Source organism: Lagopus muta, chromosome 1 (genome assembly GCF_023343835.1).
Source record: "Lagopus muta isolate bLagMut1 chromosome 1, bLagMut1 primary, whole genome shotgun sequence".
Taxonomy (NCBI): Eukaryota; Metazoa; Chordata; class Aves; order Galliformes; family Phasianidae; genus Lagopus; species Lagopus muta.
In genome coordinates this window covers 192583135-192598677 of record NC_064433.1, presented here as the reverse complement: position 1 = coordinate 192598677, position 15543 = coordinate 192583135, and the positions used below count along the sequence as shown (strand labels likewise).

The 15543-nt window shown below is 58.3% G+C and overlaps 1 protein-coding gene across 1 annotated transcript in view; it reads right to left on the bottom strand.

Annotated features, from left to right (window-relative positions):
* Positions 1-4985: 4985 nt before the first annotated feature.
* ARRB1 (arrestin beta 1) overlaps positions 4986-15543 on the bottom strand; it is a gene marked incomplete at its 5' end in the record, with an annotated part of 31610 nt that continues 21052 nt past the window's right edge. The window contains 11 exons of the mRNA XM_048959356.1: positions 4986-5531; positions 7162-7213; positions 7350-7420; positions 7780-7803; positions 10245-10328; positions 10417-10554; positions 10660-10732; positions 10837-10921; positions 11396-11531; positions 13145-13212; positions 13358-13417. Coding sequence (XP_048815313.1) covers positions 5420-5531; positions 7162-7213; positions 7350-7420; positions 7780-7803; positions 10245-10328; positions 10417-10554; positions 10660-10732; positions 10837-10921; positions 11396-11531; positions 13145-13212; positions 13358-13417 — 903 coding nt within the window. The remainder of the gene's footprint in view (positions 5532-7161; positions 7214-7349; positions 7421-7779; positions 7804-10244; positions 10329-10416; positions 10555-10659; positions 10733-10836; positions 10922-11395; positions 11532-13144; positions 13213-13357; positions 13418-15543) is intronic.

Below are 15543 nucleotides of genomic sequence, written 5' to 3'. Positions count from 1 at the left end.
TCCAGCTCGGAGAGGGGCTGGCGGCACCCAGAGCACCCAGAGCTCACAGCTGGGTGCAGGCAGAACGATCTCCTGTGGGCTACACACAACACAAGCAGGGCTTGCCCTGAGAGCAGCCTCGCCATAGGGCAGCAGTGGGGCTGCTGCTCCCCACGTGTCTCTGCTCTGCTCCCCCCACGCAGGGACGCTGCTGCAGAGGCTGCAGAGCTGATGATGTGTGCAGTTCTGCGCTCAGGAGGTCGGTTTGCTGCTGGCTGCGCCGTTCCCTGCTGCTCCTCCACAGGGAGAAGATAGGATCATAGAATCATAGGATCATAGGATCATAGAATCATAGGATCATAGAACAATAGGATCATAGAATGATAGAATGATAGAATCATAGAATCACACGAGGTTGGAAACGACCTGTAAGATCATCCGGTCCAACCGTCTCCTCCTCACCATTGCCACCACCAGCACCAAATCATCACACAGCTCCTCATCCAGGCGCCTCCTGAACGCTGCCAGGGATGGCGACTCCCCCACCTCCCTGTGCAGCCATTGCAGTGCCTGAGCACTGAGAGAAACAGTTCTGCCTTATGTCCAACCTAAACCTCCTCTGCTACAACTTGTGGCCATTGCCCTGTGTCCTGTTTGTTGCCTGGGAGAAGAGGCCAAAAGAAGAGGCTGACTGCCCGCATCCCTCCATCCATCCATCCATCCATCCATCCTTCCATCCATCCTTCCATCCATCCATCCATCCATCCATCCCTCCATCCCTCCATCCCTCCATCCATCCATCCCTCCATCCATCCATCCATCCATCCATCCATCCATCCATCCATCCATCCATCCATCCATCCATCCCTCCATCCCTCCATCCCTCCATCCATCCCTCCATCCATCCCTCCATCCATCCCTCCATCCATCCTCCATCCATCCCTCCATCCATCCCTCCATCCCTCCATCCCTCCATCCCTCCATCCATCCCTCCATCCCTCCATCCCTCCATCCCTCCATCCATCCCTCCATCCCTCCATCCATCCATCCATCCTCCATCCATCCCTCCATCCATCCATCCATCCATCCATCCATCCATCCATCCATCCATCCATCCATCCATCCCTCCATCCATCCATCCCTCCATCCATCCCCCCTGCTAAGGAGATCTCACAGGCCAAACCCCTCTTCCCCACAGGCCTCCCTCCATGCAGTTGCAGAGTGCAGTCAGGTCTCCCCTGAGCTCCTCTTCTCACCCTCCACACTCCCAGCTCCCTCAGCTCCTCATCAGCCCTGTGCTCCACACCCCTCCCCATTTCGCTGCCCTTCTCTGCACGCTGCAGGGCCTCAACATCTTTCCTGCAGTGAGGAGCCCCAAACTGAACCCAGCCCTCGAGGTGCGGCCTCAGCAGAGCTGAGTGCAGGGGATGCTCACCTCCCTGCTCTGCTGGCCATTCCTCATGCAGCCCAGGCTGCCGCTGGCCCTCTTGCCCACCTGGGCACACTGCTGGCTCATGGCAACCTGTCGTCCACCAGGACACCCAGCTCCCTCTCATCCCCCATCCTGTACCGCTGCATGCCATTATTCCTCCCCAGATGCAAGACTCCACACTTGCTGTTGTTAAACCCCATCTGGTTTCTTGCTGCCCAGCTCTCATCCTGCCAGCTCTCGCTGAATGGCAGCACGGCCTGCAGCCAATCCTCCCAACTTGGTATCATCACCAACTTGCTGAGGGTGGCCACCATCCCCTCCTCAAGGCCATTGATGATGTTGAACAAGGACCCAGCACAGAGCCATGGGGACACTGCTGCTCACAGGCCTCCAACCAGACTCTGCACCACCACCAACGCCGACCCCCTGCACTCAACCCCCCAGCTCTCAACCCACCTTCCTGTCCACTCATCCATCCCACACTTCCCCAGCTTTGTCATAAGGATGTCGTGGGGGGCAGCACCGAAAGCCTTGCTGAAATCAAGGCAGAAAGGAGGTGAGGTTGAGCAGCACCACCTGCCTTTCACCGAACCCGCGCTGGCTGGGCCCGATGCCCCGGCCGACCACACACATCTCATCCAGGATGATCTGCTCCAAGATGGGATGCAGGCGCTGCCATCCCAGCCACACAGCCAGCCTCAATGGCTTTGGCTGCAGCAGAGCAGCAGGCAGAACTGAGCTCTGCCCTGCTTTGCACTTTGTTTCCGACCTGCTGCTTTGGAGGCCGATCCCACGGGAGCATCCGCGTGCCCAAGGGAAGGTCAGCGCTGCGGGCTGCAACCTTTGGTGCCGCAGGATCGATTTGGGATTTGTTTTCCTGCAATCAGCGGTTGGGGACGCGGAGCCACGGCAGCCCTGCGAGCTGGAGAGCAAAGCAATGTCAACAAGGCCTCCCAAACTGGGCCAGGGGGGGGGGAGGTGGAAGGGGGGGAGGCAGGAGAAGCATGGGCACGCTGAGGGTTTGGTTCCGTGTGCGTTTGCGTTCAGAGATTAATAAACTAGAATAATTTATTTGACGGGACACAGAAACGTCACGGAGATGGTGTGGGGGAACCAAAGAAGAAGCAGGTGTGGATGGACAGTACAAAGAAAGCACTTTACAAAAGAGAAGTACCGCGCCGCCCGCCGGCCTGACCCCAAAATGGGGGAGGGGGGCAGCAAGGAACCTCCCCCAAACCCCCCTTTAGGTTGGGGCACAGGGTTGTGTTCCCCCCCTCCCCCCCCCCCCCCCCCAGGCTCTGCTCTCAGGGCGACACAATAAATAGTGGCAGTGGCCCCAGTGAGGGGCTGGGGGGGAGCCGGGTGTCCCTGCGACAGGGGGGGGATGTGGGGTGGGTGGAGGCCCGATCAGGAGGGAAGGGGAATGGGGGTGAAACATGGGGTAGGGTCCCCAGTGCTGGTACCTGAGGGGGGGGGGGGGGATCCAGGGGTGTGGGAATGGTGCAGAGCAATGATAAACCATGGGGGGGGGGGGAGGGGTCATGGAAAGAGGGTTGGGGGAGGATGGGGGGGGGACTGGAAAGAGGGCTGGGGGGATGGGGGTCATGGAAAGAGATTTGGGGGGATGGAGGGTACAGGAAAGAGGATTGGGAGGGGGGTCTGGAAAGAGACGTGGGGGGAGAGGGGGGGTAATGGAAAGAGGGTTGGGAGGGGGGGTAATGGAAAGAGGGCTGGGGGGGAGGGGGGGTAATGGAAAGAGAGTTGGGGGGGAGGGGGGGGGGACTGGAAAGAGGATTGGGGGGGAGGGGGGGGGGGACTGGAAAGAGGGCTGGGGGGGAGGGGGGTCATGGAAAGAGGATTGGGGGGGAGGGGGGGTAATGGAAAGAGAGTTGGGGGGATGGGGGGTACAGGAAAGAGGATTGGGAGGGGGGTCCTGGAAAGAGGACTGGGGGAGAGAGGGGGGGTAATGGAAAGAGGGTTGGTGGGGAGGGGGGGGTAAAGGAAAGAGATTTGGGGGGAGGGGTGGGACTGGAAAGAGGACTGGGGTGGGGGGGGGGTACTGGAAAGAGGGTTGGGGGGGATGGGGGGGGAGGTGGGGGTACTGGAAAGAGGGCTGGGGGGGATGGGGGTCGTGGAAAGAGAGATGGGGGGATGGGGGGGACTGGAAAGAGGGCTGGGGGGGAGCTTTGGGATTTGGAATCCAGCTCTAGGTCCCTTCTGAGCCCCTACAGCTCTGTGATTTGGGGTGGGAGGTTTGGGATGTGGGAGGTGGGGATTTAAGGTGGGAGGTTTGGGATCGGAGATTTGAGATTTGGCAGAGGAGGTTTGGGATTTGGGGGTGGGAGATTTGGGATTTGTAGGTTGGAATTTGGATGGGAGCTTTGGGATTTGGGGGTGGGAGGTTTGGGGCGGGAGCTTTGGGGTTTGGAATAGGAGGTTTTTGGGGTGGGGAGGTTTGGTATTTGGAATGGGAGCTTTGGGATCTGGGGTCTGGACAGGATGAAGGTGAGGATCCCAGCCCCAGGCGGATCTGTGGGTCCAAGGTTGGTGCATCCCGAGGTGAGGGGAGCCTCATGCAGCGGGGCAGTGAGCAGCAGGGGGGGATGGATGGATGGATGGATGGATGGATGGATGGATGGATGGATGGATGGATGGAGGGATGGATGGATGGATGGAGGGATGGATGGATGGATGGATGGATGGATGGATGGAGGGATGGATGGAGGGATGGATGGATGGAGGGATGGATGGAGGGATGGATGGATGGATGGATGGATGGATGGATGGGATGGATGGATGGATGGATGGAGGGATGATGGAGGGATTGATGGATGGATGGATGGAGGGATGGATGGAGGGATGGATGGATGGAGGGATGGATGGAGGGATGGATGGATGGATGGATGGATGGATGGATGGATGGATGGATGGATGGATGGATGGAGGGATGGATGGAGGGATGGATGGATGGATGGATGGAGGGATGGATGGAGGGATGGATGGATGGAGGGATGGATGGAGGGATGGATGGATGGATGGATGGATGGATGGATGGATGGATGGAGGGATGGATGGAGGGATGGAGGGATGGAGGGATGGAGGGATGGATGGAGGGAGGGAGGAGGGAGGGAGGGAGGGATGGATGGAGGGAGGGAGGGATGGAGGGAGGGATGGATGGATGGAGGGAGGGATGGATGGATGGATGGATGGATGGATGGATGGATGGAGGGATGGATGGAGGGATGGATGGATGGATGGATGGAGGGATGGATGGAGGAGGGAGGGAGGGAGGAGGGAGGGAGGGAGGGATGGATGGAGGGAGGGAGGGATGGATGGATGGAGGGATGGATGGATGGATGGATGGATGGAGGGATGGATGGATGGATGGATGGATGGATGGATGGATGGAGGGATGGAAGGATGGATGGATGGATGGAGGGATGGATGGATGGATGGATGGAGGGATGGATGGATGGAGGGATGGATGGATGGATGGAGGGAGGGAGGGATGGATGGAGGGATGGATGGATGGATGGAGGATGGAGGGATGGATGGATGGATGGAGGGATGGATGGATGGATGGATGGATGGATGGGGGCCCTTTCCCACAAGCAGGCTGCCTTAAAAAAAAATCCACCCCCCCCCTTCCCAAAATTCTGCTGCACCCTTTCTCCCCTCCCCAGCATCGAGAGCAGACAATACAAAATGCATAAAAGAGCAGCTCCCAGGAAAGGGCCCGGAGCTTCGGGAAGGGAAAAAGGGGGCGGAGGGGTGAAGGCTGACGGGGTGAAGGCTGAGCCTCGGGTCCCCCCAGCCCACCCCCAAAAGGGACGAATGGGGACAAGGGGGAGCAGGCGGCGCAGGGTCTGATGGCTGCTGGCGGCGGATCCGTGGGGTAGAAAACAAAGCGAATCATCATCATCATCATCATCATCATACAAAAACCCAAAGAGAAGAAGAAGCCTCTGAACGCGTGGATGCGAGCAGGGTGGGCAGCTCAGGGTCTGCTTATCTGTCGTTGAGCTGGGGGGAGTTGGTCCTTTCCTCCTCATCCTCCTTGTCGTCCTTCATCCCCTTGAGCCGCTGCCGGGCAAAGTCCTCGAACACGATGTCGTCGTCACTGGGGGAGAGGGGACAGAAAGGCACACGGACACGCAGGGAGAGGTTTGGTGGGGGCCTGGGTGCTCGGGGGGGGGAGGTGGGGGAGGCAGGGGGGTCCTAAAGCTCTGTTGGCAGCGCTGGGGGGCAAAGCGTTACGGCTGTAAGAAGGGGCCAGCGGGGGGAGGGCTGTGAGTGGGAAAGGCCCCAAAGCAGCAGGGGAGGCAGCAAAGCCACCCCCAAATCTGTGCCAGCTCCAGGAGATCCCTGAAAAGCTCCCTGCAGATCCAAAGGTCCCCGAAGCAACGCCAAACCTCCCTGATCCTCCTTGTGTGGCACCAAAGCCACCCCATAACCTCATATTGCTGCACCAGGATCTCCTACAGCTGCCCCCAAAGCCTCTCCCAAAACTTCCTCTGCAGCCCCAAAATCTACTCTAGTCCCAAAACAGCCCCCAAACCTCTCCCTGCTGCACCAAAGCCACCCCATAACCTCATATTGTGGCACTGAGATCTACTTGCAGCCCCAGATCCTCCCCCAAACCAAACTGCTGCACCAAAGCCACCCCATAACCACATATTGCTGCATGGGGATCACCTACAGCTGCCCCAAATCCTCCCCCAAACCTCCCCCTGCAGCCCCAAAGCCACCCCATAATCTCACATTGCTGCACTGGGATCTCCTACAGCAGCCCTCTCCTCCCCCAAAACCAAACTGCAGCCCAAAGCCACTCCATAATCTCGTATTGCTGCACTGGGATCTCCTATAGCTGCCCCAAATCCTCCCCCAAACCTCCCCCTGTAGCCCCCAAATCTACCCCAGTCCCAAAGCAGCTCCAAACCTCCAACTGCAGCCCCAAAGCCACTCCAAAACCTTGTGCTGCTGCACCAGGGCCTCTTATTGCAGCCCCATAACATCCCCCAAACCTCTCCCTGCAGCCCCAAAGCCACCCCATAACCTCATATTGCTGCACCAAGGTCTCCTACTGCACCCCAAATCCTCCCCCAAACCTCCCCCTGCAGCTCCAATATCTACTCCAGTCCCATAACAACCCCCAAACCTCCCACTGCAGCCCCAAAGCCACCCCATAACCTCATACTGCTGCACCAAGGTCTCCTACAGCTGCCCCAAATCCTCCCCCAGACCTCCAACTGCAGCCCCAAAATCTACTCCAGTCCCATAACAAACCCCCAAACCTCCCCCCAACCCCCCCAACCCCCTGCAGCCCCAAATCCTCCCCCCAACCCACACTGCTGCACCAAAGCTCCCCCAAATCTCCTCCTTTCCCCTCCCTTCTTCTCCCCCTCCCCCAGGGTCTCCCATTGTAGCCCAGTTGGGGGGCTTCACCCCAATGGTGCAACACAGACACCCAAGGGACAGATGGGGACAGCATGGGGACAGATGGGGACAGATGGGGACAGATGGGGACGCACCACGACACGGGGACGGGTGCTTCCTTACTGCGCTCCTCCTGTCACGCCAAAGCCACGCAGGGGGGTGGGAATTGGGGTGGGGGGAAAGAGACAGAGAAAGGAGCAGCGTGCATTAGGGTCAGCATGCGGGGGTCGGGGCAGCACGCAGCCAGGCCAAGCGGCGTGGGATGGAGGTGCACCCCCACGAGGAGATTTGGGGGGGGGGGGGGGGGTTCTTACTTTGTGTCAAGCTCTATCAGGTTTGTATCTATGGGAGCTTCGTTCTCTGGAACTGAACAGAAGGAATGAAGGCAGCAGGTTAGCTTTTCCATCCCCTGGATTGCAAATGAGAGATGGGGGGGGGGGGGGGAGGAAAGGGGGGGGTCGTGCTGTGAGATCCCCATTGCAGCCATGGGGGGAACGCTCACCGTCCCGGTGCGCCGGCTCCTCTCGGGGTTTGGGGTGCATCAGGGTGAAGGGCAGCTCCACCGCCACGTCACTGCAAGGAGAAGAGCCATGGTGGGACCCCCCCTCTCCCCCCACCCCCCAGCCCAGGAGCACCAGGAAGGGGATCAGTGTGGCAAAGCTGCTTACAAGGAGCTGGGGCTGAAATCCCTGGGGTGGGGGGTGTGGGGCACGCTGCAGTGTGGGACAGCAGGGGTTGTGGAGCACTGTGTGCACCCCATGCACTGCCTCCCTCCCCCCCCCCCCAAAAAAAAAACACCCATCATATGTGGGTAAATGTGGGACCCCCAGCATCACCTGCAGCAAAGCCAGAATCGGTGCCCAGAAGTGGGGGGGCAGATCTGAATGTTGGGGGGGCAGAGGGGACCGAGGGGACAGGGCAGCAGGAGTTACCTGGAGGCAAGGTCTCCCAGCAGGCTGCAGAAGGTCGAAGGAGGTGAGAAATGAATTAATGAGGCACTGAACTCAATCATATGCGCCCACCCTCCCAGCAAACATGGGGCAGATGGGGACAAGGGACCATGGAGAGCTGTCCCCAACCCCAACTCCTTCCCAATCCCAGCCCCATCCCCATTCCTACCCTAATGCCATTCTTATTCCATCCCAATGCCATCCCCATCCCATCATTCCTACCCTAATGCCATTCTTATTCCATCCCAATGCCATCCCCATCCCATCCCAATGCCATCCCCATGCCGACCCCATTCCATCCCAATGCCATCCACATCCCACCCCAGCGCCATCCCCATCCCAATTCCATCCCCATCCCATCCCCACCCCCATCCCAATGCCATCCCAATTCCACCCCATTCCATCCCAATGCCATTCACATCCCACCCTAATCCCATCCCTATCCCATCCCAATGCCATGCCCAGCCCAATTCCAACCCCATTCCCATCCCAATGCCAATGCCAACCTCATTCCATCCCAATTCTATCCACATCCCACCCCAGCGCCATCCCCATCCCATCCAAACCATCACCATCCCAACTCCATCCCCATCCAAACCATCTTCATTCCAATCCCATCCCCACCCCAATGCCAACCCCATCCCAATGCATCCCTATCCCACCCCAATGCCAATGCCAACCCCATTCTATCCCAATGCCATTCGCATCCCACCCCAGCGCCATCCCCATCCATCCCAATGCCATCCCCATCCCAATTCCATCCCCATCCCATCCCCACCCCCATCCCAATGCCATCCCAATTCCATCCCATTCCATCCCAATGCCATTCACATCCCACTCTAATCCCATTCCTACCCCATCCCAACCCCATTTCCATCCCAATGCCAATGCCAACCCCATTCCATCCCAATGCCATCCGCATCCCACCCTAATCCCATCCCTATCCCATCCCAATGCCATGCCCATCCCAATTCCAACCCCACCCCCATCCCAATGCCATCCCCATGCCGACCCCATTCCATCCCAATGCTGTTTGCATCCCACCCCAATCCCATCCCAATGCCATCCCCACCCCAATGCCAACCCCACCCCAATGCATCCCTATCCCATCCCAATGCCAATGCCAACCCCATCCCATCCCAATGCCATCCCCACCCCCATCCCCACGCCATCCCCATGCCAACCCCATTCCATCCCAATGCCGTTCACATCCCACCCTAATCCCATCCCTATCCCAACCCCATTACCATCTCTACCCCATCCCCACCCCAATGCCAACCCCACCCCAATGCATCCCCATCCCATCCCAATGCCATCCCCATGCCGACCCCATTCCATCCCAATGCCGTTCACATCCCCACACTAATCCCATCCCTATCCCATCCCAATGCCATGCCCAGCCCAATTCCAACCCCATTCCCATCCCAATGCCAATGCCAACCTCATTCCATCCCAGTTCTATCCACATTGCACCCCAGCACCATCCCCATCCCCATCCCATCCCAATGCCATCCCCATTCCCATTCCACCCCATCCCATCCCCATCCCATCCAAACCATCACCATCCCAACTCCATCCCCATCCAAACCATCTTCATTCCAGTCCCATCCCCACCCCAATGCCAACCCCATCCCAATGCATCCCTATCCCATCCCAATGCCAATGCCAACCTCATTCCATCCCAATGCCATTCGCATCCCACCCTAATGCCATCCCTATCCCATCCCAATGCCATGCCCAGACCAATTCCAACCCCATTCCCATCCCAATGCCAATGCCAACCTCATTCCATCCCAATGCGATCCACATCCCATCCCAATCCCATCCCCATCCCAATTCCACCCCATGCCATCCCAATGCGATCCCCCTCCCAATACCACCCCATCCCATCCCAATTCCATCCCCATCCCAACTCCATCCCCATTCCAATCCCATCCCCATCCCCATCCCATCCAAACCATCCCATCCCAATCCCATCCCCATCCCAATTCCACCCCATCCCATCCCAATGCCATCCCCATCCCAATTTCATCCCCTCCCATCCCGATGCCATCCCATCCCAATTCCATCCCATCCCAATTCCACCCCATCCCACCCCAATCCCATCCCCATCCCAATTCCACCCCATCCCATCTCAATCCCATCCCCATCCCACCCCAATCCCATCCCCACCCCAATTCCACCCCATCCCACCCCAATTCCACCCCATCCCATCTCAATCCCATCCCCATCCCACCCCAATCCCATCCCCATCCCACCCCAACCCCATCCCATCTCAATCCCATCCCCATCCCACCTCAATCCCATCCCCATCCCGTCTCCGGTGCTGCTGGAATCCCAAAGGAATGTCCCATCCCACGGGGACAAACCAAGGCTGATCCCAAGCTCAATGCAAAGCAAAAAGGGGCTGCAGCCCCCCCCCCGCCGAGAGCTGCCCCCCCACTCACCCTCCTCGCGACACCACCAGCTTCACCTTCACCTTGTAGGACACGATGATGCCCAGGATCTCCTTGTTGGCTCCATCCCTCAGCCTGCACAGGACAGGGATGAGCGTGGACCCCAACAGTCGTCACCCAGGGCTGACAGTAGGGTGGGAAGGGGACACAAGGGGTGGCTCACAGCGTGCTGGAGGCCAGGTTGGTGTCCTCATGCTTCAGCTTGCCATCCAGGGCCAGCCCACGTTTCTCCCGGTTGTTGGCAAGGAAAGGGGTCAGGGTGTAGACTTTGCAGAACGTTGAGCTCGGAGCCACCATGTCACTGGGGACAAGAGTGGGTGTCATCCAGTGGGGACCCCAAGCACCCCATGGGGGTGGCAGGGGTAGGGTTAGGGTCCAGTTAGGGACCCCAAAGCTGGTCACTCACTCGGCGTCCTCCACTGCCACGGGACACTTGTACTGGGCCGTGTTGAAGAGGCAGATGTCGGCGTATTGGCGCACTGGGGGAAAGATGGGGAGTTGGGGGAGGTTGGGGGGGGTCAGGGAGGGGACCCCAAGGGGACAGGGATTGGTTGGGGAGGGGGAGGGTGGTCCCCATCCTCACCTGAGATTTTGATCTTCTTCACCGTCTTGTTGGTGTTGTTGGTGACGTGGACGTTGACGCTGATGGGCTCCCCGTGGTAGTAGATCTGTGGGGAGGAGGCGTGCGGAGCTGCAGGAGTTGGAAGGGACCTCTGGAGGTCATCCAGGCCAACCCCCATCCCTAAACCAGGTTCCTTCAAGGAGGCTTCAAGGTTCCTTCAATCACCAGTCAACCATTGGCCAACCAGGACATCCTAGGCCTTCTGGCCACCAGGATGCAGTGCTGCCTCATGGCCAACCATTGGCCAACCAGGACATCCTAGGCCTTCTGGCCACCAGGATGCAGTGCTGCCTCACAGCCAACCATTGGCCAACCAGGACATCCTAGGCCTTCCTGGCCACCAGGATGCACTGCTGCCTCACGGCCAACCATTGGCCAACCAGGACATCCTAGGCCTTCCTGGCCACCAGGACGCACTGCTGCCTCACGGTCACCCTACAGGCCAACCGTTGGCCATCAGGACCCCCAGGTCCTTGTCTGCAGAGTTTCCTCCCCAGCTCAGCTCAGCCCCCATCCCCACCTCCTTGTCCAAAGACGCCTCCAGGTGCAGCGGTTTGTCTGACATGAGGAATTGCCTGGTGGTCTCAGCCATGGGCTGGGGGCCGGGGCGCTCCGGGGCGTACTGCACTTTGCGGATGACCAAGCGAACAGAGTTCCTGTGGGGACAACGAGGGGACTGCCTGCAGCTCTGCCCCACAGCTCTGCCCCACAGCTCTGCCCTCTTTTTCGACGTGTTTTCAGTCAAACGCTTCTTTTCTCTTCGTCTCAGCTTGGTGAGGCCCCAGGGAAGGGCTGGTCCCGTTCCACCCCAAGAGACATTTCCATCCCTACCTCACTCTAAAGAACATCTCCATCCCTCCCCAACTTGGAGGATATCTCCATCCCAGTTCACCCAAAAGGCCATCTCCATCCCAACCCTACCCTAAAGGACATCACCAACCCCATCCCATCCCTGAGAACATCTCCATCCCAGTCCCACCCCAAAGGACACCTCAATCCCAGCCCCATCCTACAGTGCATCACCAACCCCATCCCATCCCAGAGAACACCTCCATCCCAACCCTATCCTAAAGGACATCACCAACCCTGTCCCCTCTGAGAGCAGTTCTCCATCTCAGTCCCATTCTGGAGGACGTCTCCATCCCACCTCCATCCTAAAACAAAACCTTCATCCCTCCCCATCGCACAGGATGCCTCCATCTCAGTCCCACCCTCAAGAACATATCAGTCTTTTCCCATCCTGGACAGCATCTCCTTCCCTTTCCCCTTTCCCCTTTCCCCTTTCCCCTTCCCCCTTCCCTTCCCTTCCCTTCCCTTTTTCCTGTCCTGAAGAATATCTCCACCTCTTCCCACTCTGGAGAACATTTGCTTCCCTCTCCCATCCTGGAGGACTTCACCATCTCAATCCCACCCTAAAGAACACCGTTATCCTGTCCCATCCCATAGGACACCTCTGCTCCATTCCCATCCTAAGAGACACCTCCAGCTCTGTTCCACCCTAAAGGACATCACCAACCATCCGGGAGGATCCCACCATCCCAGCCCCGCTCCAAAGGACATCTCCAGCCCTGTCCCATCCGGGAGGACGTTCCCATTCCATTCCAAATCTGGAGGACATCTCCATCCCAGTCCCACCCCAAAGGAAATCTCCATCCCAACCCCATCCAACAGCACATCACCAACCCCGTCCCATCCCAGAGAACATCTCCATCCCAATCCCACCCCAAAGGACACCTCAATTCCAACCCCATCCTACAGTGCATCACCAACCCCGTCCCATCCCAGAGAACACCTCCATCCCAACCCTACCCTAAAGGAAATCTCTATCCCAACCTTACCCTACAGCGCATCACCAACCCCATCCCATCCTGAAGAACATCTCCATCCCAGTCCCACACTAAATGACACCTCAATCCCAACCCCATCCTACAGCACATCACCAACCCCGTCCCATCCCTGAGAACATCTACATCCCAGTCCTATCCCAAAGGAAATCTCTATCCCAACCTTACCCTACAGCACATCACCAACCCCATCCCATCCCATCCCTGAGAACATCTACATCCCAATCCCACCCCAAAGGAAATCTCCATCCCAACCCCATCCCATCCTGAAGAACATCTCCATCCCAGTCCCACACTAAATGGGACCCTGTCCCATCCCTGAGAACATCTCCATCCCTTCCCCACCCCAAAAGACACCCCCACCCCTTTCCCGCCCCACAGGACACCTCCACTCTCTCCCCATCCCAGGCCACCTCTCCCTTTACCTCTTATGGATTTTCTCCTCCAGGTTCTCCGCGCAGAAAGCTTTGACCTCATAGTCCACACCGCAGGCCTGGACAGTGGTGAGGGACGTGGAAGAGGGGGGCAGATCAACGCCTCCACCCCCCAAAAACCCCACAAGGGACCCATCGGGTTCCCCATCTCCTCACCAGGAGGGACACAGCGGGGCGACACGAGGACGCGGCGCCGCTCCTTACCTTCCCTGTGTCTTCGGGGCCGGGTTGCAGCGTGACGGAGCAGGGCAGGTTGGGGGGGATCTGCAGCACAAAATAGGGTCAGGAGTGGCAACCCCAACCCCAACCCCAACCCCAAAGCCCCTCCCCAGGGGAAGTGACAGACCCCCGGGATGGGGACCCATCGGATGCTGCCTGCTCCTTTTAGGCCATGGCTCAGCACCGTGGGCCCCAGGGGGTGCTGCACTGCACTAATGCACTTTTTGGGGGGGGGGGGGGTTTTAGGGTTTTTTTTGGCTTTAATGGGGGGGTTTTAGGGGGTTTTTTGGCTTTAATCCGGGGGATTTGGAAGAATTAAGGCTGTTTGGCCTGCTAAGATCCTGCTGAGCCCGTGGGGTTTAGTGGGCAGCTCACAGCTTGAAAATGTCACCGGGTGCCATGGGGTGCCCCTCACTGGGGGGGGGGGCTTTGCCCCTCAATTTCTGCCCAACGCCCCCCCCCCCCCCCTTTGCAGCACTTCTGCACAGCGATGGAAATTTCCTCCAGCTCCTCCACAGCTCCCAGATCGTGCTGGGACAAATGCAGCCAATTATCACAGCAATTAAAGCGTGGAGAGGAAGGAGGGGCTGCCCCCACGGTGGCACAGGCACAGCAGGGTTCTGCCCAAGGCTACAGAGCATCTCGTGCCTCAGTTTCCCCACTGGATTCACTGATCCCGCAGCAGCGCAGCTCCACCCCACACCTCCAGCATCCCCTGCCCCAAGAGATGGAGGGGATCCCCAAAAGCCCTGTGCAACCTGCAGTGCCAGGGGCGATGCTGCGTCCCTAGAACCCAAAAAGGACAGAGCCAAGGGGGGCTGCTGAACCCCAATGTGGTGCTGAACCCAAAAGAGATGAACCCCCCACGTGGGACTGTACCCAAAGTGATGCTGTGCCCCAAACACCCCAAAGCGATGCTGCACCCAAGGTGATGCTGAGCCCCAAAGCAGTGCTGAACCCCACAGTGATGCAGAACCTCTGAGAGGAGTTGAACCCCAATGTGATGCTGAACCCCACAGTGATGCTGCAACCCAAAGCAATGCTGCACCCCAAAATGGAACTGCAACCAAAGTGATGCTGAACCCCAAGGTGATGCTGGTGATGCTGAACCCTCAGAGATGCTGAACCCCCATAAGGTATTGAACCCCAGGTGATGCTGATAAACTGATGGTGATGCTGAGCCCCAAAGTGATTGGTATGAACCCCACAATGATGCTGCATCCCAAAGCAGTGCTGCACCCCAAAATGGAACTGCAACCAAAGTGATGCTGAACCCCCACATGGTTCTGCTCCCCAAGTGATGCTGAGCCCCAAAGCAGTGCTGAACTCAAAGTGATGCTGAACCTCTGAGAGGAGCTGAACCCCAATGTGATGCTGAGCCCCAATGTGATGCTGCACCCCAAAGCAGTGCTGAACTCAAGGTGATGCTGCACCCCAAAGCGACTGGAACTGAACCCCACCGTGACGCTGCACCCAGAGATGCCGATTCCCCCCATGGTGCAGAACCAAAGTGATGCAGCACCCAAGGCACAGCTGAACCCCAACAACAACGCTGCAGCCAAGGCGACGCTGCACCCACAGAACTGCTGACCCCGCAGCGATGCTGCACCCCGACTGACGCTGCGCCCCAACGCAGTGCTGCAGCGCCCCAAAGCCATGCTGAACTCAAAGCGATGCTGAACCTCTGAGAGGAGCTGAACCCCAGTGTGATGCTGGACCCCAATGTGATGCTGAGCCCCAATGCGATGCTGCACCCCAAAGCAATGCTGCACCCCACAATGGAACTGCAACCAAAATGATGCTGAACCCCAAGGTGATTGGTATGAACCCCACCGTGATGCTGCACCCCAAAGCAGTGCTGAACTCAAAGTCATGCTGACACCCTCACATGGTGCTGCACCCCAAAAGTGATGCTGCACCCAAGGTGATGCTGAGCCCCAAAGCAGTGCTGAACCCCACAGTGATGCAGAACCTCTGAGAGGAGCTGAACCCCAATGTGATGCTGAACCCCACAATGATGCTGCAACCCAAAGCCATGCTGCACCCCACAATGGAACTGCAACCAAAGTGATGCTGAACCCCAAGGTGATGCTGCACCCTAGGAGATGCTGAACCCCCCTATGGTACTGCACCCCTAGTGATGCTGCTAAACTGAAGGTGATTGGTATGAA